Source organism: Triturus cristatus, chromosome 4_1 (assembly GCF_964204655.1).
Source record: "Triturus cristatus chromosome 4_1, aTriCri1.1, whole genome shotgun sequence".
In the NCBI taxonomy this organism is placed as follows: Eukaryota; Metazoa; Chordata; class Amphibia; order Caudata; family Salamandridae; genus Triturus; species Triturus cristatus.
The window spans coordinates 1,144,740,746-1,144,765,140 of record NC_140585.1 but is presented as its reverse complement, the minus strand read 5'-3'; the positions used below and the strand labels follow the sequence as shown (position 1 = coordinate 1,144,765,140).

The following is a 24,395-nucleotide window of genomic DNA, read 5'->3' as shown; positions in this document are numbered from 1 at the left end:
TCCTGCTGTGGTTGCTCCAGTAAGCTGTCGGTTCCCAGTGACTCGTAAATTACTTTCTGAAAAAGCTGCCAAGTTCAGTGCTCTAAAAACCATTACTTGTTTAGGTAAATGTAAAACCGAGCACACCTTAATTCCCTTTATTTGATTATCCTTGGAATGGCCCCAAATATAATGCTTTTCTTGTGTCCTCGTGTTTCTTGTTTCTTTTCCAGCCGGCACTGACTCCGTTCAAAGCTATTCCTTTTCCACCCCCTCACTTAAACCGTACAATGTCTGAGAAAAGGGGCAGGGGCAGTGGATGTATCTCCCCCATCAAACACACATGGACAAACACCCACCCACCCACTCACTCCCTCGTCCGCCTTCCGCCGCACATGCATGAGTTGTTGAGTACACTTCGTATGGCAGCTAGGGGTGGGCGGAATTTGCGAAATTAACTTTCGCAAATTATCACGAAAATGTTTAAAATTATCGCAAACAAGTGGAAATATTGCAAAGATGCGGAAGTTTTTTTCCGGCATGTTCGCGAGATTTTCTGCATGGTTGCGGGTCGCCAACTTACCCAAGTGGTTGCTTGCGGGCGCGGCCATCTTGTTTTGAGTTGTCTCGCGGTGCATGATCGCAAGAAGAAAGACGTGATCGCGCGACGTCACTGCGGGCGCGAACTGTCGCGAGACAGCGCAAATGGCTAAAAACAATACAACATCTCATGGAGAACGCGACCGGATCAAGAAAACTTGTCGGCGAACGCAGGGATTCAGGTAAGGCGATCGCGCGAGAATGTATTATTTTACAGCGCGAGCAAGAAACAAATTATCGCCAAGCTGCGGAAACCGGAATTTTTGACATTTTCGCGCTCTCCGCGGAACGCGAAAATGTCAAATTATCGCAATTTCCGCGAACGGAACGAAATTTTCGCCCAGGCCTAATGGCAGCATAATGTTACTTTTGTTCGCATCGTTTGATCAACATGAACTGAGATTCTGAAACAGTTTTGTGTTCCTCTTACAGAAAACAGTAGCTTATTAAAGTACTGGTTGAATTGTTGCACACCTAAAGAGCTATAACAAATTCCAACCTCCTCATCAGGGTATTCCGGCTGACATTAACTTCCTAGCAGGATGCGTTAATTTGCACCGAGAAACAATATAACATCATTGGATGTATTCCTGAATCAGACCGCCTCACCCAGTGTAGTAATTGTATAGCTCTTCAATCCCTGGCGGCACAGCACCCAGGATAATGTACTGCGTGGCTAAACATTTATAAAGTCCCAAAGGCAAGATGTATTGGCTCTGCCAATGCTTGTTTTATTCTCTTCTATGCTTGGCGTGGCAGCAGGGATGACTAAGAGGGATTGTCAGTAGGAGTAGGTGTGGTGCGAGTGTACTTCTGACAGTCGGAAATAAAACTTCTTTCTCATCATTGGAAAATCTTTCCAAGTGCCACATCCGCTTCATTCGCCGTTTCGAAACCCTGGCACTAAGCTTGAATTTCCTTGAGAGCCCGAAGAATGGTCCAGTGAAGCAGTCGCCAGTTTCACTTTGAAAGTGCTTACACAGGGTATAACAGTACATTGGAACAGTGGTCCCAGTGGATATTTTCATATACATGGAAAGAAACATTATTTGTAAAAAAAAAAAAAAAGAATTATGCTTAGTGTACAGTGTTATTTAATCACACTGGACTCCTAATGATTCATACATTTGTTAACACAGTGTTAAAAAAACAGTGCCCCAGGACGGGAAAGGGAGGGTGGGGGTGATGTGATTTGGGTGAGGATGAGGGAGTGAATATATGAAAGTGTGATTCACACAATATCTTATTTACACGACAAGCAGGCTCACAAATAAGCTGAGTTATTCACACAGTATCCATAATTCCAATAGCCATGACCAAATAAGAAAAACACAGTGATTCATTGCTGTTGTTGTAACTGGCTAGTATATCAGATGTCGACGTTTCAACCCCTATATGTGTAGGTAATTGGGTCCCTTACGCCGGGGTCCTCCTCGGGACAGTGGTAGTGAGAAAGGGGGAAGGATAAGTACCTGGGAAAAAGATGAGAAATCATTTAGACGTTAGTTTTCCCAAACGGGAAATAGAAAGAATTAAGGCTCTAGGACCACAACTTTACCCCTAAAAGGCCCGCGTAGGCCTGGGCGTGTAGAGGATGGGCGCGTAGGCTCCAGTGAGACGAGCGAGAACAGAAAAACCTGCAGAAAAATGAGCAGGTTCAGTGAAGGATCTAGGATCCACGATTAGTACGCTCTTTTTAACGATACAGCGACGGGCCCTTTACCGGTTCAGTTTTCCTAGTCCAAAGTCTTCTAGCCCTCCACCAATGACAGCGTGCTCCAGAATGGACTCTTTGTTCAATTCACTGTGTCAAGTGATCATTACACGACCTAGTATGGGTGCATTCTAACTCGGAATCCCTTGCCTTTAATCACACGGCACGTGGCTTCGACTGTGTTTCCATCACTTTGACTATTGAGCCCCCTATTTTTCTTGTACTTAATTCTGGCGCGCTCACATATCATGCCACACATTTTGTTCTAAGATAAGAGCCAGAACATATGCCAGGACTCTAGCTTTTGTGCAATTTTATTCGTTTGTAATTTTATAATATTTGGTATACCGGCTATTCATTACCCTCACTTTATTTTGGTCTAGAGAGTACTTTGGATGGAGGTGCTTTGCCCACTGTGATGGTACCTAATGACTGCAATTAATTCGAAGCCCAGGCTGAGTGATACGCCCGGCATATGTACAGACCTCTAGGGACATGAACACTTCTGTGTAAGTATCCTCATTGGGCCCAACTTACGTAATTGATTTCAGTGGGTCCTAGATCCTTCACTGAACCTGCTCATTTTTCTGCAGGTTTTTCTGTTCTCGCTGGTCTCACTGGAGCTTACGCGCCCATCCTCTTCACGCCCAGGCCTACGCGGGCCTTTTCAGGGTAAAGTTGTGGCCCTAGAGCCCTGATTCTTTCTATTTCCCATTTGGGAAAACTAAGGTCTAAATGATTTCTCATCTTTTCCCCAGGTACTTACCCTTCCCCCTTTCTCACTACCACTGTCCTGAGGGAAGACCCCGGAGTAAGGGACACAATTACCTACACATATAGGGGTCGAAACGTCGACATCTGATATACTAGCCAGTTACAACAACAGCGATGAATCACTGTGTTTTTTCTTATCTGATCATGGCTATTGGAATTATGGATACTGTGTGAATAACTCGGCTTATTTGTGAGCCTGCTTGTCGTGTAAATAATATGCTGTATGAATCACACTTTCATATATTCACTCCCTCATCCTCACCCAAATCACATCACCCCCACCCTCCCTCTCCCCTCCTGGGGCACTGTTTTTTAACACTGTGTTAACAAATGTATGAATCATTATGAGTCCAGTGTGATTAAATAACACTGTACACTAAGCATAAAACGTCTTTTTATTCTTATTCTTTTTTGATAAATAATGTTTCTTTCCATGTACATGAAAATATCCACTGGGACCACTGTTCCAATGTACTGTTTGATACCCAGGTCCCAGTGACTACGTTTGGGTTTACCCTTCTAGGTAACTACACAGGGTATAAGTCCTAAAAAAAGAAGTGGGGGGACTAACCAAGTTAGGCAGTATGCAAGTGCCATCATGCCGTGTGACATTACAGCGCGTGACATCACAGAGCTTGACATTGCACATGGAATCACAGGAAGCGACATAACAACCTATGACATCACAGGAAGTGACATCACAAGAAGGGACATCAGATCTTAAGAGCACAAACATCAGTTTAGCAGGTCTATGCATAAATACATTTGAGCACATTACAATATTTAAGAAATTAGATTTTACGTCGGAGTTGTGTCAAAAAAGTGACGCAACCAGATGCAAAATCTGGCCCTCATCTTATACATTTATTTTTGCTACAAAGAAATCGGCAACATGGAGAAACGAGGCAGTAAATGCTGTTTAATTGGTTGCAAAGTCTGCATTTAAAAATATCTTAAGGGGTAAAGGCACCTGCTGCATAGAAATGTGTGTGCCCAGTAAATCTCAGGGAGTAATAATAATTGTAAGAATTTAGGAGGTTAATGCACTTGCGGAAGGGATCTGTGTTTTTTCTAGTCCCAGTTTTGAATCAAAGTGGCATAGAGGGTTACTGCAAAAAGTAGCATAGAGGGTTAATATGTCTCCTGCAAAGCACATCATGTGACACGTAGATGACAGATTTTTATTTTAAATAGATGGGTAAGTGGGTTACTGCTTTTAACACACAGATCATTTTGTTACTACCAGCTCATGAATTGTAATCCATATAATATAGCACATTGAGCTATGAAGGACATGTGACTTCTATGCTCACTTCCAGTATCCGCATCTAGGACGTATGCGATTTCATGTATATAAAAAATTAAAATGCTCAGAGAGATACAGGAGCCGTCAGGTAAAACTAGAGCCGGACATTGGAAGTGAAGCAGTCACAGGCAGACACAACTCTGACAGGTCCAAGTGCTACAACAGAACAGAGCAAAAATTCAGTGCTGTCAGGATGACATCGAACAACCAAGAAGCTTAACTGCACCAAAAGAACCAGCTATTGCTAAACCTAGTCTGCCACTAAATCGAAACAAGGCAGAAAACTGAACAGAACTGGAGCAGGGAGACTAAGGGATCAATAAAACACTTGCAATCCTGAAGGTAGGTTATTGTTTTTGAAGGCAAAATGGTTTTAATTTGGCTTTCCTCCAAGTAAAGTTTCCTACACTTCAACGCAAGCTAATGGGGTAATAATGTTCTCCTGACTTTTTCTACAACACTATTTCTTTTCCACACCTCCTCTGTGCTTAATTTGAGCCGGTGGTTTCTGGTGCTTGGCCCCGGCACTTAATTGTCGGCACCAGCACTTAATTGTCGACACCAGCACGTATGACAGCTGCCACATGGTGGCACTGTTTGTATAATTGAGAGATGAGCAGAACAGCAATTGTTTATTAATTCAACATGCATTAAAAACAACTAATACCTGCCACCCAAGCTATTTTTATAGCTTTGGCGGGCTGAATTGTCACACTTGTAGCAGTGTGCTGGTTAGTAATTGTGTAGGTACTGTCATTGGCAACGCTGGAAGTGGCAATGGGTGGTGCAAGCCGTAGAGGCCTCCTTACTAGAGCCCTGACACTTATTGTTTTACACATTAACCACTGTACCTCCTTCTTTTATGTTCCCACATGTTGACATGTATGTTAAAAGGAGGCCTACACAGAGCAAGAGGATGAATACTGAACAGAGATGGCATTATACCCGGATACTAGGACCGAAGGGATATTCAGACCAGAAGGAGCATGTAAACCTTCAATATTGCTTAAGGGAAGTAACTGCCTTAAAATGTGCTATTTTAGCATCCCAACCAATCCAGCAATCAAAGCAGCCCCATAGCTCACTGGGGGATTTCCAGAGTGCCCAAATTGCCAGCCTCCCTCTAACTCCACTCCACTGTAAAGTGCAGCTCCACAACATCCGATAGGAGCAAGAAAACACTTCTGACATAGGCCCCACTATAAACAAGCTCTCCATCAACCAAACGCAACGAATGGCATCTATGCAAATGGCACTACAAGTGATCTCAATGCAAACTTCTCAGTAGAGCTCGCAGAACTTCCATACACATGAATACAATGCAGGGAATCTTTTCTAAAAAGTTTGGAATGTAATCTTTCTTGCTTAACTTGTTAGCCCAGATGGTGTGCAAAAACTTAAAATGCACATTTGCTTCCTCAACAAAATGCACTGTTTTCATGTGTATAAATATTACCTACTGGTGGTGCCAGTAGACTACCTAGTTTCCATAGGAAGAGCATTTTTGGTTTTGCTGTTAACTTTAGTGCCATTGAGGAATCTTAATGACATTTTCAAAACTAGTTTGGCAGTCACTTCAGCTGCTGTATGGAAAGTTTTAGGGTGATCTGTCAAGTGGGGCCCCAAAACACTTTCCCCCATGCAATTTAACATAGTGATTTTAGACACGACTATAGCCCAACCACTGAATGGAATTACACCAAATTTGGCAGAAAGCTAGATCTTGGTCCAGAAGGTTTGTAATTTGGTGTAAATCCAGTAGGGTAGGAAAACCCTGACACCCTAGGCCTGGTGCTGCGTTTTTATAACCCCGAGTGCAGGGGGTAAACACTGCCCCCTCCCGGGCCGATATCGGCCTGGGCACCCCATCCCCTAGGGTTTGAATGAATAAAAAAAAGGGGAAGGGGGCAAGCAGCCCCCTTCCCAGGACAATTATGCCCCACGGACCCTACCGCCCAGGACTCGGCCTTAATAGTAATGGGGACGGGGGCGGCTTGCCCCCCCCCACTTACCCGGGCTGATTTCTACCACAGGGACCCCATCCCCCAGGAACAAGTCAGAACAGCAAAGGGGAGGGGTGCTTCCTGGTAGGTCGCTCCCTCCCCGCTGCAGCTCCGCCGTCACCCCGCTGTCTCCTGCTGCCGCCGGTGATTCGAGGCCCTCCACCACCCGCAGGCTCCACCTGCGCCTCATCCCTGGTGGCCAGTGGTGGCCTAAGGTTGGTTTCCGCTGTGTCTGTACCCCCTTATATTCTGTACCACTGACTTCTGTGCCCCTCTGATTTTGTGCTTGTGATTTTGTACTTCTGTGCCCCCTTACATTCTGTGCCTCTGTCTTCTGTGCCCCTCTGATTTTGTGCTGTTTTATACTTCTGTGCCCCTGCTCCTTTCCCCCACCGCTGCCTTCCCGTGCGGCACCGCCCCCTTCGTGCCCATTCGCTCCACCCGTCCCTCGCCTCCCGCCTCCCAGCTGCTCCTCCCTCCCCACCTCCCCATATATGGCAGCCGCTGCGCGGTCGCGCCGATGGCGCGCCTAAGGCAAGCCCGTCTGTGCCCGTCCGTGCCTGGACCGCACCCAGTGTCAGAAACCCTGCCCCCCGCACCACCCATGAAGACCGCCTCCATTACGACGCCAGCACCCTCGTCGCTCTCAACCCAGGAAGAACCCACACCTGCTGCAAGGCCGCCCCGAAGCGCACCCACGGTCCCTTCACCTGCTGGAACTGCAGCTTCTCCTGCCTCGAAAGCGCCAAGACGCCTGCTGCGACGGAACCCAACCAGCTTAGATGTATCCTGATCAACACCCGCTCCGCACACAAACACGCCATCGAACTCTGAGACCTACTCGACACCACATCACCGGACGTTGCCTTCCTGACCGAGACCTGGATGAACGAAACCTCCTCGCCAGACATCGCCATAGCCATCCCGCAGAGACCGCACCAACAGTGCCGGAGGAGGAATCGCCATCGTCCACAAAAACACCATCAGGGTCTCAACAAACACCAATGACACCCTCAGCACCGCCGAACACATGCACTTCCAGATCCACATGGACCCCAAGACCACCCTAAGAGGCACCCTCGTCTACAGACCGCAAGGACCCCAGCCTCAATTCTGCGACTCCATCGCCGACCTCATCAGCACCACGCGCTGACCTCCACCGACTACATCCTCCTCGGAGACATGAACTATCACCTGGAGAACAACAACGACAGCAACTTCTCCACCCTGATCCACAATCTCGCCAACCTCGGACTAAAACAGCTCGTCATGATGCCGACCCACATCGCCGGCCACACGCTAGATGCCATCTTCTCCTCAAGCCCCCATGTCACCTTCAGTCACCCCTCCGAACTCACCTGGACAGACCACCACTGCATCCACTTCTCCTTCCAAAAACCCCTCACACACCACCACACACTACAGACCCCCCGCCGCTGCTGGGGCAAAGTCACCCAAGAACAACTACTAACAAGCCTCGCACTCAACCCTCCGACAGACCCCACCAACCCAGATGAAGGTGCACTCACCCTCGAGCGCTGGATGAACGACTGCGCCAACACCGTCGCCCCGCTAAAAAACCCCACCAGCAGAGACACCAGCAGAAGAGTCAGCTGGTTCACCCCGGAACTCCTCGACTCAAAACGCACCTACCGGAAACTGGAAAACATATGCCACAGCGGCAAGATGCCAGATAGCCGCACTGCCCACAAAGACACCATCCGCAACCACCACCACCTCATCAGGACCGCCAAAAGAACCTCCTTCACAGACCGCCTTGACAACAGCACACACAACAGCAAGAAGCTCTTCACCATCATGAAGGAACTCTCCAACCCCAGCTCCAACGCCAACGACATCCCACCATCGCAAGCCCTGTGCGACTCCCTCGCCAACTTCTTTTACCGGAAAATCACCGACATCCATGACAGCTTCAGACCCCGGACGACCCCTGCCGACCACATCGCACCGAACCCACCGCACCCCACTGCCCACGACACCCTGACAACCTGGGCCAACGTGAGCATTGAGGACACATTCAAGACCATGGGAACAATACACTCCGGATCCCCATCCGACCCTCTCCCGCACCACATCTTCAACAAAGCCAGCAATTCCATCGCACCCCACCTGCACAAAATCATCAACCTCTCCTTCGAGACCGCCACCTTCCCCGAGAACTGGAAGCACGCAGAGATCAACGCCCTACTGAAGAAACCCAAGGCGGATCCAAGCGACCTCAAGAACTTCCAACCCATCTCCCTGCTTCCGTTCCCAGCAAAGGTCATTGTGAAGGCAGTAAACACCCAGCTCACCCGTCACCTCGAAGACAACAACGTCCTGGACCCGTCCCAATCAGGATTCCGCAGCAACCACAGCACCGAGACCGCCCTCATCGCCGCCACAGACAACATCAGGATCCTGCTAGACAACGGCGAGACGGCGGACCTCATCCTCCTGGACCTCTCCGCCGCCTTCAACACCGTCTGCCACCGCACACTACGCACACGCCTCCACAACGCAGGGATCCGAGACAAGGCCCTGGACTGGACCACCTCCTTCCTCTCTGGCAGAACTCAGAGTCCGCCTCCCCCCTTTCCGATCCGATGCCTCCGAGATCATCTGCGGCGTCCCTCAAGGATCTTCCCTCAGCCCGACGCTGTTCAACGTCTACATGGCACCACTAGCACGCATCGCCCGACAGCATGACCTCAACATAATCTCCTACGCCGACGACACTCAGCTGATCCTCTCCCTCACCAAGGACCCCCTCACCGCCAAATCCAACCTCCACCAGGGAATGAAGGCCGTCGCAGACTGGATGGAGGACAGCCGCCTCAAACTGAACACAGACAAGACGGAAATCCTCATCCTCAGGTCCAACACCTCCGCATGGGATGACTCTTGGTGGCCCACGTCACTGGGGTCCCCCCGGCCCCTACCGACCACGCACGCAACCTGGGAGTCATCCTCGACTTGAAACTCTCCATGACCAAACAAGTCAACGCAGTCTCCTCCACCTGTTTCAACACCCTCAGCATGCTCCGCAAGATCTACAGATGGATCCCGACAAACACGAGGAAAACAGTCACCCAGGCACTAGTCAGCAGCAGACTTGACTACGGAAACGCCCTCTACGCCGGAGCCTCGTCCAAGCTCATCAGCAGACTACAGAGAATCCAGAATGCCTCCGCACGCCTGATCCTCGATGTCCCGCGCCGCAACCACATCACCCCCCACCTGAGGAACCTGCACTGCCTCTACGTCGACAAAATAATCTCCTTAAAGCTCCTGATCCACACACACAAGGCACTCCACAATACCAGCCCAGCCTATCTCAACAGTCGACTCTCCTTCTACGTACCCAACAGGAAACTCCGCTCCGCTGACCATGCCCTGGCCACGGTCCCACGCATCCAGGGAACTACTTCCGGAGGCAGATCCTTCTCCCATCGTGCCGCCAAGACCTGGAACACCCTCCCCCTCTACCTCCGACAGACCGAAGACCTGCTGACCTTCAGGAGACAACTCAAGACCTGGCTCTTCGACCAATAGCAGCAGCACCCCCCCCCCCCCCCAGCGCCTTAAAGCCCTCACGGGTATGTAGTGCGCTTTACAAATTATGTGATTGATTGAGTGATTGCACTGCCCCCTACCTGAGCCAATAATGGCCTTGGGGACCTATCCCTAGGGCCACCCTCTGCTATGTCCCTGGTGCCCACTCCCAGGACATAGTGTTTTTCCTGCCCGCACTGGCACAGGCAGATAACCTATTTTTGCTCTCGTTTGCTGGGAGCAATTTCAAAGATCCCACCAAGCAACAGCAAACACGAAGTCTACTCCCAGCTGGTGGAAGCTTTAAAAATGCTCTTTCCAGCTAGGAGCAGTCTTCAGATCTGTTGCCCTGCCAGTAGTGATGCGGGCATGGAAACAGATGTGAATACTGCTACTCCCACCGCATGGGATGACTCCTGGTGGCCCCCCGCCCTAGGCAGCACTCCCCAACCCACCGACCACGCCCGCAACCTGGGCTTCATCCTGGACTCCTCCCTCTCCATGACCAGACAAGTCAACGCAGTCACATCGGCATGCTTCAACACCCTTCGCATGCTCCGCAAGATCTTCCACTGGATCCCCACCGACACAAGGAAGACCGTCACCCACGCCCTCGTCACCAGCCGCCTGGACTACGGCAACACCCTCTACGCCGGCACCACATCTCCGGACACCTGGAAAAGCTTTACTGGCTCCCAGTCAGCAAGAGGATCACGTTCAGACTCCTCACCCACGTACACAAAGCCCTTCACAACCAAGGACCCAAACTCATCAACCACCGTGTCTCCTTCTACATACCCACCCGCACCCTGCGATCGACCGGACAAGCCCTGGCAGCCGTCCCCCGCATCCGCAAAGCCACCGCCAGAGGCAAATCTTTTTCCTACCTCGCAGCGAAGACCTGGAACTCTCTCCCCAGCCATCTCCGCTTAACACAGGACCACCTCTCCTTCAGAAGGCAGCTCAAGACCTGGCTGTACGAGCAATAGCCCCCTCCCCCCCAGCGCCTTGAGACCCTTACGGGTGAGTAGCGCGCTTTATAAATGCCAATGATTGATTGATTGATTGATTGATTGCCTGCACGGAGCTGTATGTTTAGCTGCTCCCTGTCGGCGGGAGCAGTTTTGTCTCTCGCTGGATGGGGGAGCCTGCTGGGTCTGCGGGGCAATGGGGCTCTTTCTGCAGCCCCAACGAGGATATAGTGGGTGCCCTCGGTGTACACCAGAGCACCCACCCTTTGTTGGCAGGGCCCCAGAGGATGGGGTCCCCGGGGCCAAAATCGGCCCAGGGAGAGGAGGCTGCGTGCCCCTCTCCCTCATAATTGCATGGTGGGCCCAGGGAGATGGGGTCCTCAGGGCCACAAATAGGCCAGGGAGGTGGGCCACAAATCACTACCCTAAAAAAAAAGATGAAAAAAATGGGCCCAGAGAGGGGGCATGTGTCCCCTCCCCCACAAAATATGCTGGGCCCTGGGGGATGGGGTCACCGGGGCTCAAATGGGCCCAGGGAGAGGCGATTTGTGCTTCCCTCCTGGGTTGGCTGCCTGGGGGGGGGGGGGGGGGGGGGGGTGGGAAGCGGTTGGCCACTGGGCCTGGCCTGCAGCCAACCCCCTGACACACATGCAGTCAGGCCCTGCTGCCAACACCATGCACAGCCAAAGGGCGTGCCAGCACTTGGATTAACGGAAGGTAGTTAAATATTACTGTACTTTTTTTTTTTAAACTAGAAATTCACAGAAAAAACAAAGGTTGCAAGGATGTTTTAGTTAGGAAATAGAATTTTAAAAAACGTAGAAATTCACTAAAAAACCAAAGCTGACAGTGACGTTATAGTTAGGTTTGGATTATACACAGAGAAAAGCATAGAAATTCAGGAGTTATAGTTATCTCAAGTAACTTTAACTCATGCCCTAAGGTAACTATAACTGTCGCCCTCGTCATGCACTGCTAATTACCCCACATATTACATCACTGATGACTTCTATGAAATCATTGATAATCTCACTGCAACATTTGCTGTAAAATTATTGATGAGAAAACTGTGTATGACGAGTTATAGTTACTTTAGGGCACAACCTCTGATAGCCTTGAGAGTTCTGCAGAGGTCGAAATATGAAGGAGGTGTAGCCCTGTCAAATGTATGGAAATATTATGAGGCAGCACAAGTAAGTGTAGTGAACGCAGCCGCGGCCCGTGGAGGGAGTTCCTTGGGGCGGAAAGGCGGGGCCGGGGAGGGGGAGGGTGGGGGGTACTAAAAACCGGAATATGGATAATTGGAGGTAAGTAAACAATTAAATAAATAAAACAAATTTCGTAGCGCGCGCTGCAATGCAGGTCGCGCAACAAATTTCGTTTTATTTATTTAATTGTTTACTTACCTCCAATTATCCATATTACGGTTTTTAGTACCCCCCACCCTGCCCCTCCCCCGCCCCGCCTTTCCGCCCCACGGAACTCCCTCCACGGGCCGCGGCTGAGTGAACGAATGGGCATACGTAGACTGGAATGACCTGGCGTTTAAACGTGAAAGGGCAGAAATGAGAGCAAAGAGTTACCTAAGTGCACTCTACAGGGATAGATTATCGCCAAGTATGTGGCCGGTGACGAGGACAGTAGTGGACACATGGAAGAAATTAACTAGGGAAATGGTTTAGAATTGTCGACTAACTACCAAAATGCCATATTGGGAGGGCACCAGACTTCAGTTGGTAACAGCTCTACAAGGGTTTTCTGGTTGGGACGCCATTGGTTTGTCTACATTGTCAGATGTCTGGGATGCAAACAGGGTGGTCCCTTTCTCCTACTTGGGGCAAGAATATCAGATGCAAAAACAACAATTGATGGACAGAATGCAGAACAATGTCATACATTCACCCCAGTACAGAGATCTGGGCCTAAATCCATTGTGTTTTTTGCTCACCATGCCATTCCAGTTTGGACCCAGCCATATGCAAATCAGTCTTGACCCTGCGCCCAATGGCAACAGTCCAGCCCGAACAGCCAGGCCAGGTCCTCCCTGGACTGGAATCAAGCATCCGAGGACCGGTTTCGAGCTTTCAGCTCTCATCAGCCAGGATAGTTTGACTCCAGTGGCATGGAGAGCACGGGACCCACGTCTGGGCATACCCGTCCCACTCGGGGTGACAAATGCAAAAACAACTGGTTGATGAGGGCTGTTAGCCCGAAACCGGTCCCAGGATACTAGTTTCCGGTTCAGGAAAGACCTGGCTTAGCAGTTCAGGCTGGACTGTTCCCATGAGGCACAGTGTCAAGACTGATTTGCATATTGGTGGGTCTGAACTGAGGTGGCAAAGTGAGCTAAAGAACGATGATGGATTCAACCCAGATCTGTGACTGGGAGTGAGTGTCTGAAAAGTTTCAGCCCTCCGTCCATCATCTCCTTGTGTTTGCAAGAATATCAGATGTCAGAAACACAGAGGATGCACTATGGCCGGCTGCGTCATGCACTTAGGGAGTGTATGTCATTCAAAGAAGCGCAAGAAGATTCCCCGTTAGAAATTAGGCTATTGTATGGGCAGGTGGATAAGAAATTGATTTCACTGACATATAGTACAATAATGAAAAACACTCAAACCCCCTGTTGTCGTTGCAAGGTAAATCCGAACAGGACCTGGGGGAGTTAGCTGAGGAAGACTGGCAAGAAGCATTCAAATTCCCTGCGAAGGTGGCGATAAAAGCACGTTTTTGATTGATTCAGCTTAAGATTCTACACAGATTGTACTATATGCGCACCTTGCTCTGCAAGATTGGCAAAGTGGGTGATTCGGATTGCCTTACAGCATGGGTACTCACAAACAATTCCCCAGGGGCTGCAAAGTACTGACGGTGGCATGCCCGAGGGCCTCACTGATGGCAGCAATGTGAGGGTCGGAGTGATGAAAGGTGGGCGTAGGGGGATGTGAAGAAAAAGCATGGCGTGGACAACAAACTGAGCCTTCACGTGACTTCGGTCTGCCACCAACGCTCTATTCTCATGCACCAAGAATTAAAGTCAAAACATTAACTTCTAATGTAAAATGTGAGAGGGAAAGAGATACTCATCTGGTGGCTGAACTACAAAATGTGAAACCAGATAATCTGGTATCATTCCTGGCTTCCCCACTTGACAAAATGTTGTGATCCTAGGCAATTGGTTAATTTCACTTTGCCTCCTATTTATTCATTACTACATATGAGAGCTCCTAAAAATATCTGAGTTCAGGATACGTGCAGTACAGTGATATAATCTGGTCTACTAAGGGAAAATGCTCATGCATGTTAATAAAATACACTTTTTTGAAGTTTGGAAAGAGTTTATCATGTTTTTACATGTTTAGTGCAAGATGTCTTTAAAACTAAAGGTGTTTCTAAAGATAATTTGCCTAGGACACCTTTTTTTCTTTACTCTTACTTTAGTTAATGTGTAAATAAATGCTTGCCCGTTTGTTTCACAGCTTTCCGAATGTTCCTGCTCTGTCAAGCGAACAGCAGCCCAGTGCTGTCGTTCACCAGGGAGCCGCAATTAAAGGTCAGGAAGGCTGCATGCAGGCCCCGAACAGAACTTTGAGCATCCCTGCCTTAGAGGCTGTGGCTTAGAGGGCACCTTACTACACACTGTGGAGCTGCCCCTGCATTAAAACATTCTGGGAAGTGGTGGGGAACTCACTAAAGGAACCAACAGGGCTACCATAGGCACTCACACCAAAGATGGCACTCCAGGGGTTGTGGGACCCAACAGACCATTCACGCTACCAAAAACAACTGATAAACTTGGGTTGCATGGCCGCAAAATGAGACATTGCACAGAAGTGGTGTTCTGCGATTTCCCCTACATACTGAAACTGGGAAATCAGAATGGAATTAGTTAAAAGGATGGAAACGCAAGTCTGCAAAGGGTAAGGGAGCATGAAAAAATTGTAGCTCCCCTTTTATATCTTTCCTTTGCACTTTATATTTTCATATTTTACAGCAAACTTCAGCTCTCCAGACAGTGCTAACGGGTCGCTTGCTTCCTGATCACTTCTTCGGCAATGTGATGTGTCCGGTGCAACCACTGCCTCTAAATCCGGCGACTACCATAAAATGGTATTGTCTGTGGTGTATTGTTTAACCATTTCAAGAGGGTCACCATGTTGCTTCTAAATGTGACATCCATGCTGGAACTTTAAAACAATGATACACTATATACAATACCACTGAAAGACAGCCATCTGCTGCCATGTTTAATTTTATTTGTAATTCAAAGAATATGCCCACAAATCATTTGTTGTTGAGTTTGAATGTCTTCTTTATTGTGTTTGGGGAGGTTTGTGAATGTGAATGCAAGAATGAGTCAGTGGATGGATGTGTAGCTGCATGAGTGCCATGAATGAGTGACAGAGTGCCTGTATGATGATGACTTCTTGAGTGTGTAAACTCATCAATGATTGAAGAGGCATGTTGATATAAAAGCCGGACCTTTTGGCATTGCCAATGCTTCTCAAACTTGTAATGTGGTACATTTTTAATTTTATATTCTGGAAGGCACCGCCAAACATTAACTCTATGTTTTGTATATTTGTGGTTTGTTTTTACTTCACAAAGGATATCAGACAAATAAAGGATAGATTAGTGGATTAAATTATGTTTTACTTATGCATAGAGATTGTCCTGCTAACGGAACAAAGAGGACTTGTTGACTGTTGTGAAGGTAGAATGATGGAAACAACTAACTGATTGGGGTTAATTTGCAGTCAACTAACATTATAGGGCGACAGTTTGGGTACAAAATATTGCAATAAGTGTGCATATTGTGTGTTTAAAATGATCAATACCTCCATATTTAAAGGAGCTAACAAGCAGGAACTAATCCACATGGAAACAGACTTCCACAAGGAGAAACAAAATTATTTCACTCCATTTGAAGCTTAATCTTAGCATGTGGATTACATACACAAGGTGGTACTACTGAATATCGACACCAACAGGATTGTAGTTTTAGAATATCGAGGACAGAATATCGAGGGACAAAATACCAAAAAGTATATGCATAAACGGAAGTATAGATTTACTATTCCTAACTTCACATCTGCGTACCTTGAAGATATATGTATTGCGTAGGCACATACAACCTCACTCCTCATCCATCATCCATACTTCTCTTCCACCAACCCTACTTATCATTCTTCCTCCCTGTTTCTCATCCCTACTTCTCATTCATCACCTCTACTTGTCAATCCTACTTCTCACCCCTACTTCTGATCCATCATCCCTACTTCTCATCTAATATTCTTACTTCTCATCCATTATTCCTACTTGTCATCCAGTATCCCTACTTCTCTTCTATCATACCTACTTCTCAACCCTGGTTCTCTTCCCTGCTTCTCATCCATCATCCCTACTTCTTATCCCTACTTCAGATCCATCATCCCTACTTCTCTTACAACATCCCTACTTTTCATCCCTGATTCTTATCCCTACTTATCATTCATCATTCCTACTTCTGATCCATCATCCCTACTTCTCATCCCTGCTTCTCATCCCTGTTTCTCTTCCATCATCTCTGCTTTTCATGACTCATCCCTCCTTCTCATCCCTACTTCTTATCCATCATCCCTACTTATTTTCCATCATCACTACTTCTCATCCCTAATCCCTGCCTCTCATACCTACCTCTCATCCATCATCCCTACTTCTGATCCGTTTTCCTACTTCTCATTCCTCATCCTTCCTTCTCATCCCTACTTCTCATCCATCATTCCTATTTCTCTCCCAGCATCCCTACTTCTTATCCACCATCCCTACTTCTGTTCCATCAATCCTACTTCTCACCCCTGCTACTCATTCCTACTTCTCATTCATCTTCCTTAATTCTCATGCATCAGCCATTATCCCTACTTCTGACCCATCATTCATTATCTCTATTTCTTATCCCTACTTCTCATCCCATCTTTCTCACCCATCTTCCCTACGTCTCATCCCTACTTCTCATACCTGGTCCATCATCCATCATCCCTACTTCTCATTCCTCATCCCTCAGCCATACCAGCACACTTTCAATGTTGTCAAACACACCTTCACAGTGATTGGTTGGGAACAGCCAATGAGAGTGAAGAGAGGGAGCTGCATTCTACTGATCTAGCCACTGACTAAAACAGCCTTTTCATTGCATACTGTGCAGTTTGCTTCCAATGAATCCAAGGCTCTACAGTATTTAATTTTATTTAAGTGACTTATTATATACAGGCGTCTGCAGAAAGCTCTGATGGTTTAGGAAAGACAAGGGCCCTTGGCTTTGGCCATACATCTACACTTGGAGACCGGGGTATACAGGTTATCAGAAACCTTGTTTGGTTTCCCTTTAATAGAGTAACAAAGAAAATGTTTAAAATCAACTCTTAGAGACAGGGTTTTTACAGCTCATCAGAAATCTTTTCTGGTTTCAGTTTTATTTGTAACAAAGAAAATGTTTTAGTCTGAGGCTGCCTTTAGCTCTGAGAGCTGTGCTCCTTTCTTTCCTTGCAGTTTGCAGATTTCAGGGGCTGGGCTTCAGTTGTGTAGGAAACCTAGAAGAGCAAAGTCTGGACAGAGTTGTTACATATGAAACTGAATCCAGAAAAGGTTTCCTGATGAACTCTATAGCTCTCTCTCTCCCAGTGTTGATTTATGGCTTATGCAGGAAGCCTCTTGTCTTCAAGGTCAGACTTGCCATACCTGGCATCAGGTGTTTCCCCTGGGTGCTGAGGGCTGGTTTTGTAGCAGTGCAGCATTTTCAGAAGCACTGCAGAGTTCCTTGTATATCCAACAGTTTTCAGGCAACAATAAAAGTTCCAAGATAACTCTGGTGATTAATGTACCTGCTGGAGAGAGATCTGAGTTTTGTCTAGTGGCAGTTTGACTCATCTAAGGTAGCGCAGAGAGTACGATGCAGATCACAGAATAGTATTTTATATGCATAGCTCCGTGGGTTGCTGCTTTTGTCACAGAGATCATTTTGTTACTGTGCAGTCATAAGTTACAATCGTAATCCGGATAAGAAAGTTATGTTTTTTTTTTGTGTAGAAATAAGTTCCTATTAGTAAAGTCAACCCGAACCACTTTGTTACGTTCTGAATCCTGAGTTTGTGCTTCTCCAGACCAATTACTCTTAAAAAATGCCTACTAGCATGGATGGTATGTGGACCCTACACCGTATAGTCCCCTTTGTCTCATGTGATATTTTCTGTACACTGATCTACATACATATGACTCATTGTCTCTGTATGTGTGTGTGATGTAAAATGCTCCAATGCCCTACACTGGTATGAGAGGCGCTATAACACAAATTAAATACATGTGAGAGATGGTTTATGGAGAGATGAGAGCCACTGTTGGAGGGTGATAGTGAGTGAATCATTGAAGAGTCCCAAAATAGATTGTCGTGTCCGGGTGGACTGTAAGGTCATCATTTACTATGATTTAAAAACGAATACAATTGAGTATATAATGCTAAATGTGTTGTAGAATGTACAATTTTTGCCATTTATTCCCAGATTTTCTTTGAGAGAGAGGCCCCCAAAACCCCCTTTCACAGTATGGGGGCTGGTCTGACAATATTTGCCAGTACTGCTTTGGGTTACCAGTCCGGCCCTGCTTGTCTTCCCCAAAAGAAAGCCTTTCACAGAGGCCTGCTTAAACAGAAAAGTACGTTCTTAAATAAAAAAAAATGCTGTATATCCTTGGATTCACTAGATGCAAACACCAGTTGTATTTCCTCTCCTCTGTCCTCAACCACCATGTGCAATGAGAAGGCTGTTTTTCAGTGGCTAGGCCAATAGAATGCCGCCCTCTCTCCTAACTCTGATTGGCTGTTGCCAACCAATCAGTGCGAAGGGGTGTTGGTATGACTGAGGGGTGAGGAATGAGAAGTAGGAATGATGGATGAGGCTTTGTGATGAGAAGGAGGGATGATGGATGAGAAGTAGAGATAATGAATACGATGTAGGGATGATGGATGAGCAGTAGGGATAAGAAGTAGGGGTGATGGATGAGAAGTAAGCGATGATGGATGAGAAGTAGAGATGATGGAAGAGAAGTAAGGAATGAGAAGAAAGGATGACGGTGAGAAGTAGGGATTATGGCTGAGAAGAAGGGATGAGAGGTAGGGATGATGGATGAGAAGTCGGAATGAGGAATGAGAAATAGGATGATGGATGAGAAATAGGGATGAGAAGGGGGTTGATAGATACAAAGTGAGAATGATGGATGGGAAGTTGGGATGAGAAGCAGGCATGAGAAGTAGGTATGATGAATAAGAAGTAGGGATGATGGATGAGAAGTTGGGATGAGAAGTAGGAATAAGAGATGAGAAGCAGGGCTGATAGTTGAGAAGTAAGGATGATTAATGGAAGTAGTAATGAGAAGTAGGGATGATGGATGAGAAGTAGGGATTATGGGTGAGCAGTAGGTGTGAGAAGTAGGGATGATGGGAAAGCAGTAGGGATGATGGATGAGAAGTAGAAAGGAGAAATGAGAAGTAGGGACGATGGATGAGAAGTAGGAAGGAGAAATGAGGAGTAGGGACGATGGATGAGAAATTGGGATGAGAAGGGGTTGATGGATGAGAAGTGGGAATGATGGATTAGAAGTAGGGATGATACATGAGAAGTAGGGATGATGGATTAGAAGTTGGGAAGAGAAGTAGGAATAAGGGATGAGAAGTAGCACTGATGGATGAGAAGTAAGGATGATGGATAGACGTAGGAATGAGATATAGATCTGATGGAAGAGAAGTAGGGATGATGGATGAGAAGCAGGGATGAGACGTAGAGCTGATGAAAGAGAAGTAGGGATGGTGATTGAGAAGCAGGGTACGTGATTGGAAGAAGGGTGGAAGGAAGAGAAGTAAGGATGAGAAGTAGGGATGAGAAACGGGGATGAGGGATTAGAAGTAGGGATGGTGGAAGAGAAGTAGGGATGATGGACAAGAATAAGGGATGAAAATTAGGGGTGATGAGTGAGCAATGAGGATTTCCTAAAACAGATGCTGTACTGTTGATATTTTGCTTTTGATATTCTGTCCTTGATACTGTGCCCTATTGATATTGTGATTTCAATATTCCATGGGCACACCATGCACAGAAATGTAGAATATGCATGGATTTTTAGTGCATACTGGCACATGCATCAAAAATGTCATTTGCGATTCCTTATTAGCGAAAAAAATGAGGAATCGCAAAAGCCTATGCATGTAGGAATCGCTAAAATAAATAGCGATTCCTACAAATTCCTTAATTGCGACTCGTAAATTGCTTCTCACAATTAAGGAATGGCTTTCCATTCATTCCTATGGGCCTACAGGCCCATAGGAATGAATGGGAATTGCATGTGCAATTTGCGAGTACCCATTAGGTACTCGCAAATTGCGCATGCAATTTCAAGGGTGCCAAAAGGACACCCTGTTGCACCCCTGAAATTGTAATGTGAACCCATGCTGCACACACACATGCCCTTTGGGCATGTGTGTGTGTGTAACATGTAACTTTGTGCATTTTTCAAAGTTTCCGCTAATTACCATCAGGTATAATTTTCCGGTAATTAGCAGACCCTAATAGCGAAATCGCTATTTTAAATGGCATCTTGCATTGCATTCAAGGCATCGCAATTTGCGATTCCTTAAATTCAATCGCAATTTGTGATTTTTGCATTTGAGATGATGCATCCCAAATACAAACATACCGGTCGCAAAGGGACAGATTCTGAGAATCTGCCCGTTTGCAACCGTTTTTTTCCTTGATGCATGTGGGCCATAGTTTTCGAGAATTTTTATTAATCTAAAAATGAAGTCACTGTATGAAAATAATAGCTGCAACCTCACAACTCATAAAGTTACTCTGTTTAACTCTGTCGGAGACAGCGGCCAAATTCAATGTGTAGTAGTCAATCGATGTAATTGTGTTTGTAAAACAGCAGAAATGGTTTTGGTGCCAGATTGAGGACTGTTCAGAGTCTATGGTTGCTGTAGAATACAGGATGACAGTGAGTTGTCCCCAGGCATGCCACCTGTCTCAGGTGACTAGAAATGCTGGAGGCTGTTGGGTCGTAGGAGATTATGTTCCTGTGAGTGTTCTTAATGAAGGTCACAACCTATCTGCAGAGTAATTGCTTGGATCATATCTTGATTCAAATCTTAAAAGTTATGTTCAGAGGCAGTCTACCAAAACAGATTCCTGCAGTGTGACATCGCCACCCTGAGATGAGAGGTTACACCGTGGAGGGTCTCTAGTGCCCCCTCACCCCATCCCTGCTTTTTAAGCAGGACCTTGCCTCCTAGATCTATAGACATGACAACAGCAAGGTCACTCAACCATCACAAATCTAATAAAAGTAAAGAGGGGAGACAAACCTTGCAAAGATTAACAGTTCGGGTGGGTTCAAGTGAACATGGAAACTGGATTATTTATCATTGTGAAGAAATGACACAAACTAATTACATGAATGGGCCTTTATTTCATTTCTGAAAATGGAAGGTAAAGAGGCACAATTACCCTCAAAAGAACAATCATCTAACAGTGTTGCTGTGCATTTTTTTTGTTTGTAGGGTGTGTGCCCCCCTCTAAGGATGCAATGGAGGAGGAACTTACTGAGCTCCTGCAGGCCATATGCTTCTTCCTGGCCGAGTACCCCACTTTGAACGCTAGCAGCATCCAGGCGGCCACCACCTCCCTCATTGAGAAGATCAATGGTAGGTGCCGGTACTCATCCACGTGTCCATGCACTCTTCTGAAACAGTGTTTATTATGATGAAGAAAAGGTTTCATTGGAAACCAATTCAGGTGTTGCGGGTGTGGGCTGCAATGTCGCAGACTGTGCTAGACCTGGAGTATACTTGTCCTGACCCATGTTTTCCCTTTGTTGACTGTTGAGATGATTTACTTCGAAGAATACTTGTACCAATCACTGAAGGAGAGCATCTCTCGCTTTACTTACTGCTCAGAGCATGCGTGAGACAGCTTTCCATGAGTGAGTGAGTGAGTGGGAGCTTCCCTGGCCCGCAAGCTCTAAAAAGTTGTGAGAAATCTCTCTGGGCTTCGTGCAGTGACCAGCAGACAGGAAGTCTTCTCGTTCACCTCCCCCAAGCTTCTGCAAGTAGGCCTCTGGTGTCCTCTACCCCCAATGAAAGCTTCCTGTGTCCTCTGTCCTGAGTAGATGAGGGTAAGCTTTCTGAGACCCCTGTCCTAAAACAGAGATCAATGCTTGGAACTTGTGGTAATTGTGGGAAGTCGGTTTCTGCTATTTGGTGAGGAACATGCAACCTTTGTGTGGGCTGCCCTTATGAAAGCGGGGATCTAATACGCCCCTCTTTCCAGACACACCGGTGTCACTTCACTAATTCATACAGAAGTGAAAGACAGATGGACTAGGAGAAGCGCCCTGCCCCCAGAAGATGGCTTGGACGGGTCCACTGTGCACAGCATGGTATCCAGACTCACACTTGAGACCAGGAGCCCAGCAGATTCTCTTTAGCCAACAAACAGCAGGCAAAATGTACCCTTGAACCCAGAGCAATGTGTAAATGCTCCCAGCCTAAGTCAGGCATCTTTCTCTTTGACTCTTTGGTAACATTAAATTAATGATTCTGCAACTAAAGCCTGTTAGACCCTTGGCAGACGGACAAAAGGCTCTTGGAGAATGTACCACTGCAAGTAGTCTTGTTTAGAGCATGAGTAGCTCCACTGCCCTGAGCACCTCAATGTCCGTGAGAGAGTATGGAGATTGGACTAGGCACTATGCAGTTTTAACTACGGGTGTCATTCTAGAACATGGCTCTGTTGCACCCCTCCCCCCACCCCACCACCACCACGCAAGTAAAGGTTTCACTTCTACTGTGCACATTTCCTTGATTTTACCCTGCCCGGGAATGCGCAAATCTTCTGGGTCTTTTCAGATAGGAAATGTTCCCTTGAATGGATCCCATTGGATTTCACTTCAGCATTAGCAATTCTTCATGCAGGTTGTGTTGCTCTTTACTGGAAGTAGATGGTTATCTTATTGAGCGCATGCCTAGCTACACTGCGCTATGCAACCCCACTTTCCGGACCCCTAGTTGCTGGCCAGAAGAGATGGAATCTCTACCCACGCCAATTAAGTAGGTCAAGAATCTAGGAGTCTAGATTGACGACAAACTGAGTTTCAGGGACCAGGTTAACCATGTTGCCTCCTCTACTTCGTACATCCTTAAATCCTGCAAAAAAATAATGCCCCTTTTGCCAAAGGAAGCACAATAAACTGTAGTCTCGGTCCTTATAATGTCTAGACTAGACTATTGTAATAGTCTATATCTTACGATCCACAAAGTGTCGATGAAAAAAACTACAGATGCTACAGAATGCTGCAGCCAGACTTCTAACAGCTACACCTAAATACAAGTCTACCTCAGCTAAAATAAAACAACTTCACTGGCTCACAGGCAGTAAACGTACTCAATTTAAGTCCCTGTGTCTAGTATTTAAAGCCCTTCATGGTATCAGACCAGAATTTCTAAAAGGTTGTTTTAACTGGTATCTGCCAAAGAGAGCATTACGGTCAGCCGACCGAAAATTCATTATCGTCCCTCGGGTAAAAAAAGCTAACTGGGGCGGCAGGAGCTTTACGGTCAATGCGGCTAAGTCATGGAACGCTCTACCGTTAACCCTTAGAAACATACCGAACCTTTTGCCTTTTAGAAAGGCGTTAAAAACATGGCTTTTCTCTAACTAATTAGATGTCTCTGCTCTCACCCTTCCAGCTTACAGTAGGTCTTCTCATAGCGCCAGGACACCTTCGGGTATCAGTTCGCGCTCTATAACCATAACTAACATTAACATTAACATACCTAGATGTCAGTACATACCTAGGTGTTTCGTCTTTCCTTTCTGTGTCACCTTTACAGTGGCATTCTTGTCCATCTCTGGTTAGCTTTTGTTTGGACAGAATGATGGAATATATCTTATCTATGAGTTTGTTCTATCAAAATAGTAAGTTTTTAATATCCACCTACATCACCTACCAACATATAATGAAGATATGCAGATGTGGAGTTAATAATACCTAATCCATACGTCCCTGTATATGCTTACCTTGACAATATGTTGGTAGTCGATACTGTAGAGTCTAAATATTCGCAGCTCGGGATTATTGACCTCGATATGTTGACATGCATCCCTTTCTACGGTTGGGCATACTCAGACAGCCATCCGCATTCTAGACAGTAGAACAACATTCCCTTCTGCCTGCAGCTGGCCACGTCACAGGACCCAGCCCTGTCCTTGAATGGTTCTCCTAATGTTTCTTAGTTTAGATGTTCCCGCCCTTCTCCAGCATAACTTCAAGTGAGGTTTGGTTCTTGCACACCTGCCACAACAAGAAGGAAGCACATTCTCCGCTCAGGACATGGCAGGTTAATTTTTTGCATCACAACACTTTACAAACAGTGATAATCACTGTAGTGTCTGCACTGCACCAAGGAT

The 24,395-nt window shown here is 46.6% G+C and overlaps 1 protein-coding gene across 3 annotated transcripts in view; it reads left to right on the top strand.

Moving 5' to 3' along the window:
- Nucleotides 1-24,395, top strand: part of GMIP (GEM interacting protein) — a 266,944-nt gene that overhangs the window by 43,874 nt on the left and 198,675 nt on the right. For all 3 annotated transcript variants that reach the window (XM_085654265.1, XM_085654263.1, XM_085654264.1), the window contains exon 2: nt 21,488-21,631. In XM_085654265.1, the coding sequence (XP_085510391.1) occupies nt 21,514-21,631 (118 nt within the window). In that variant the 5' untranslated portion in view covers nt 21,488-21,513. The remainder of the gene's footprint in view (nt 1-21,487; nt 21,632-24,395) is intronic.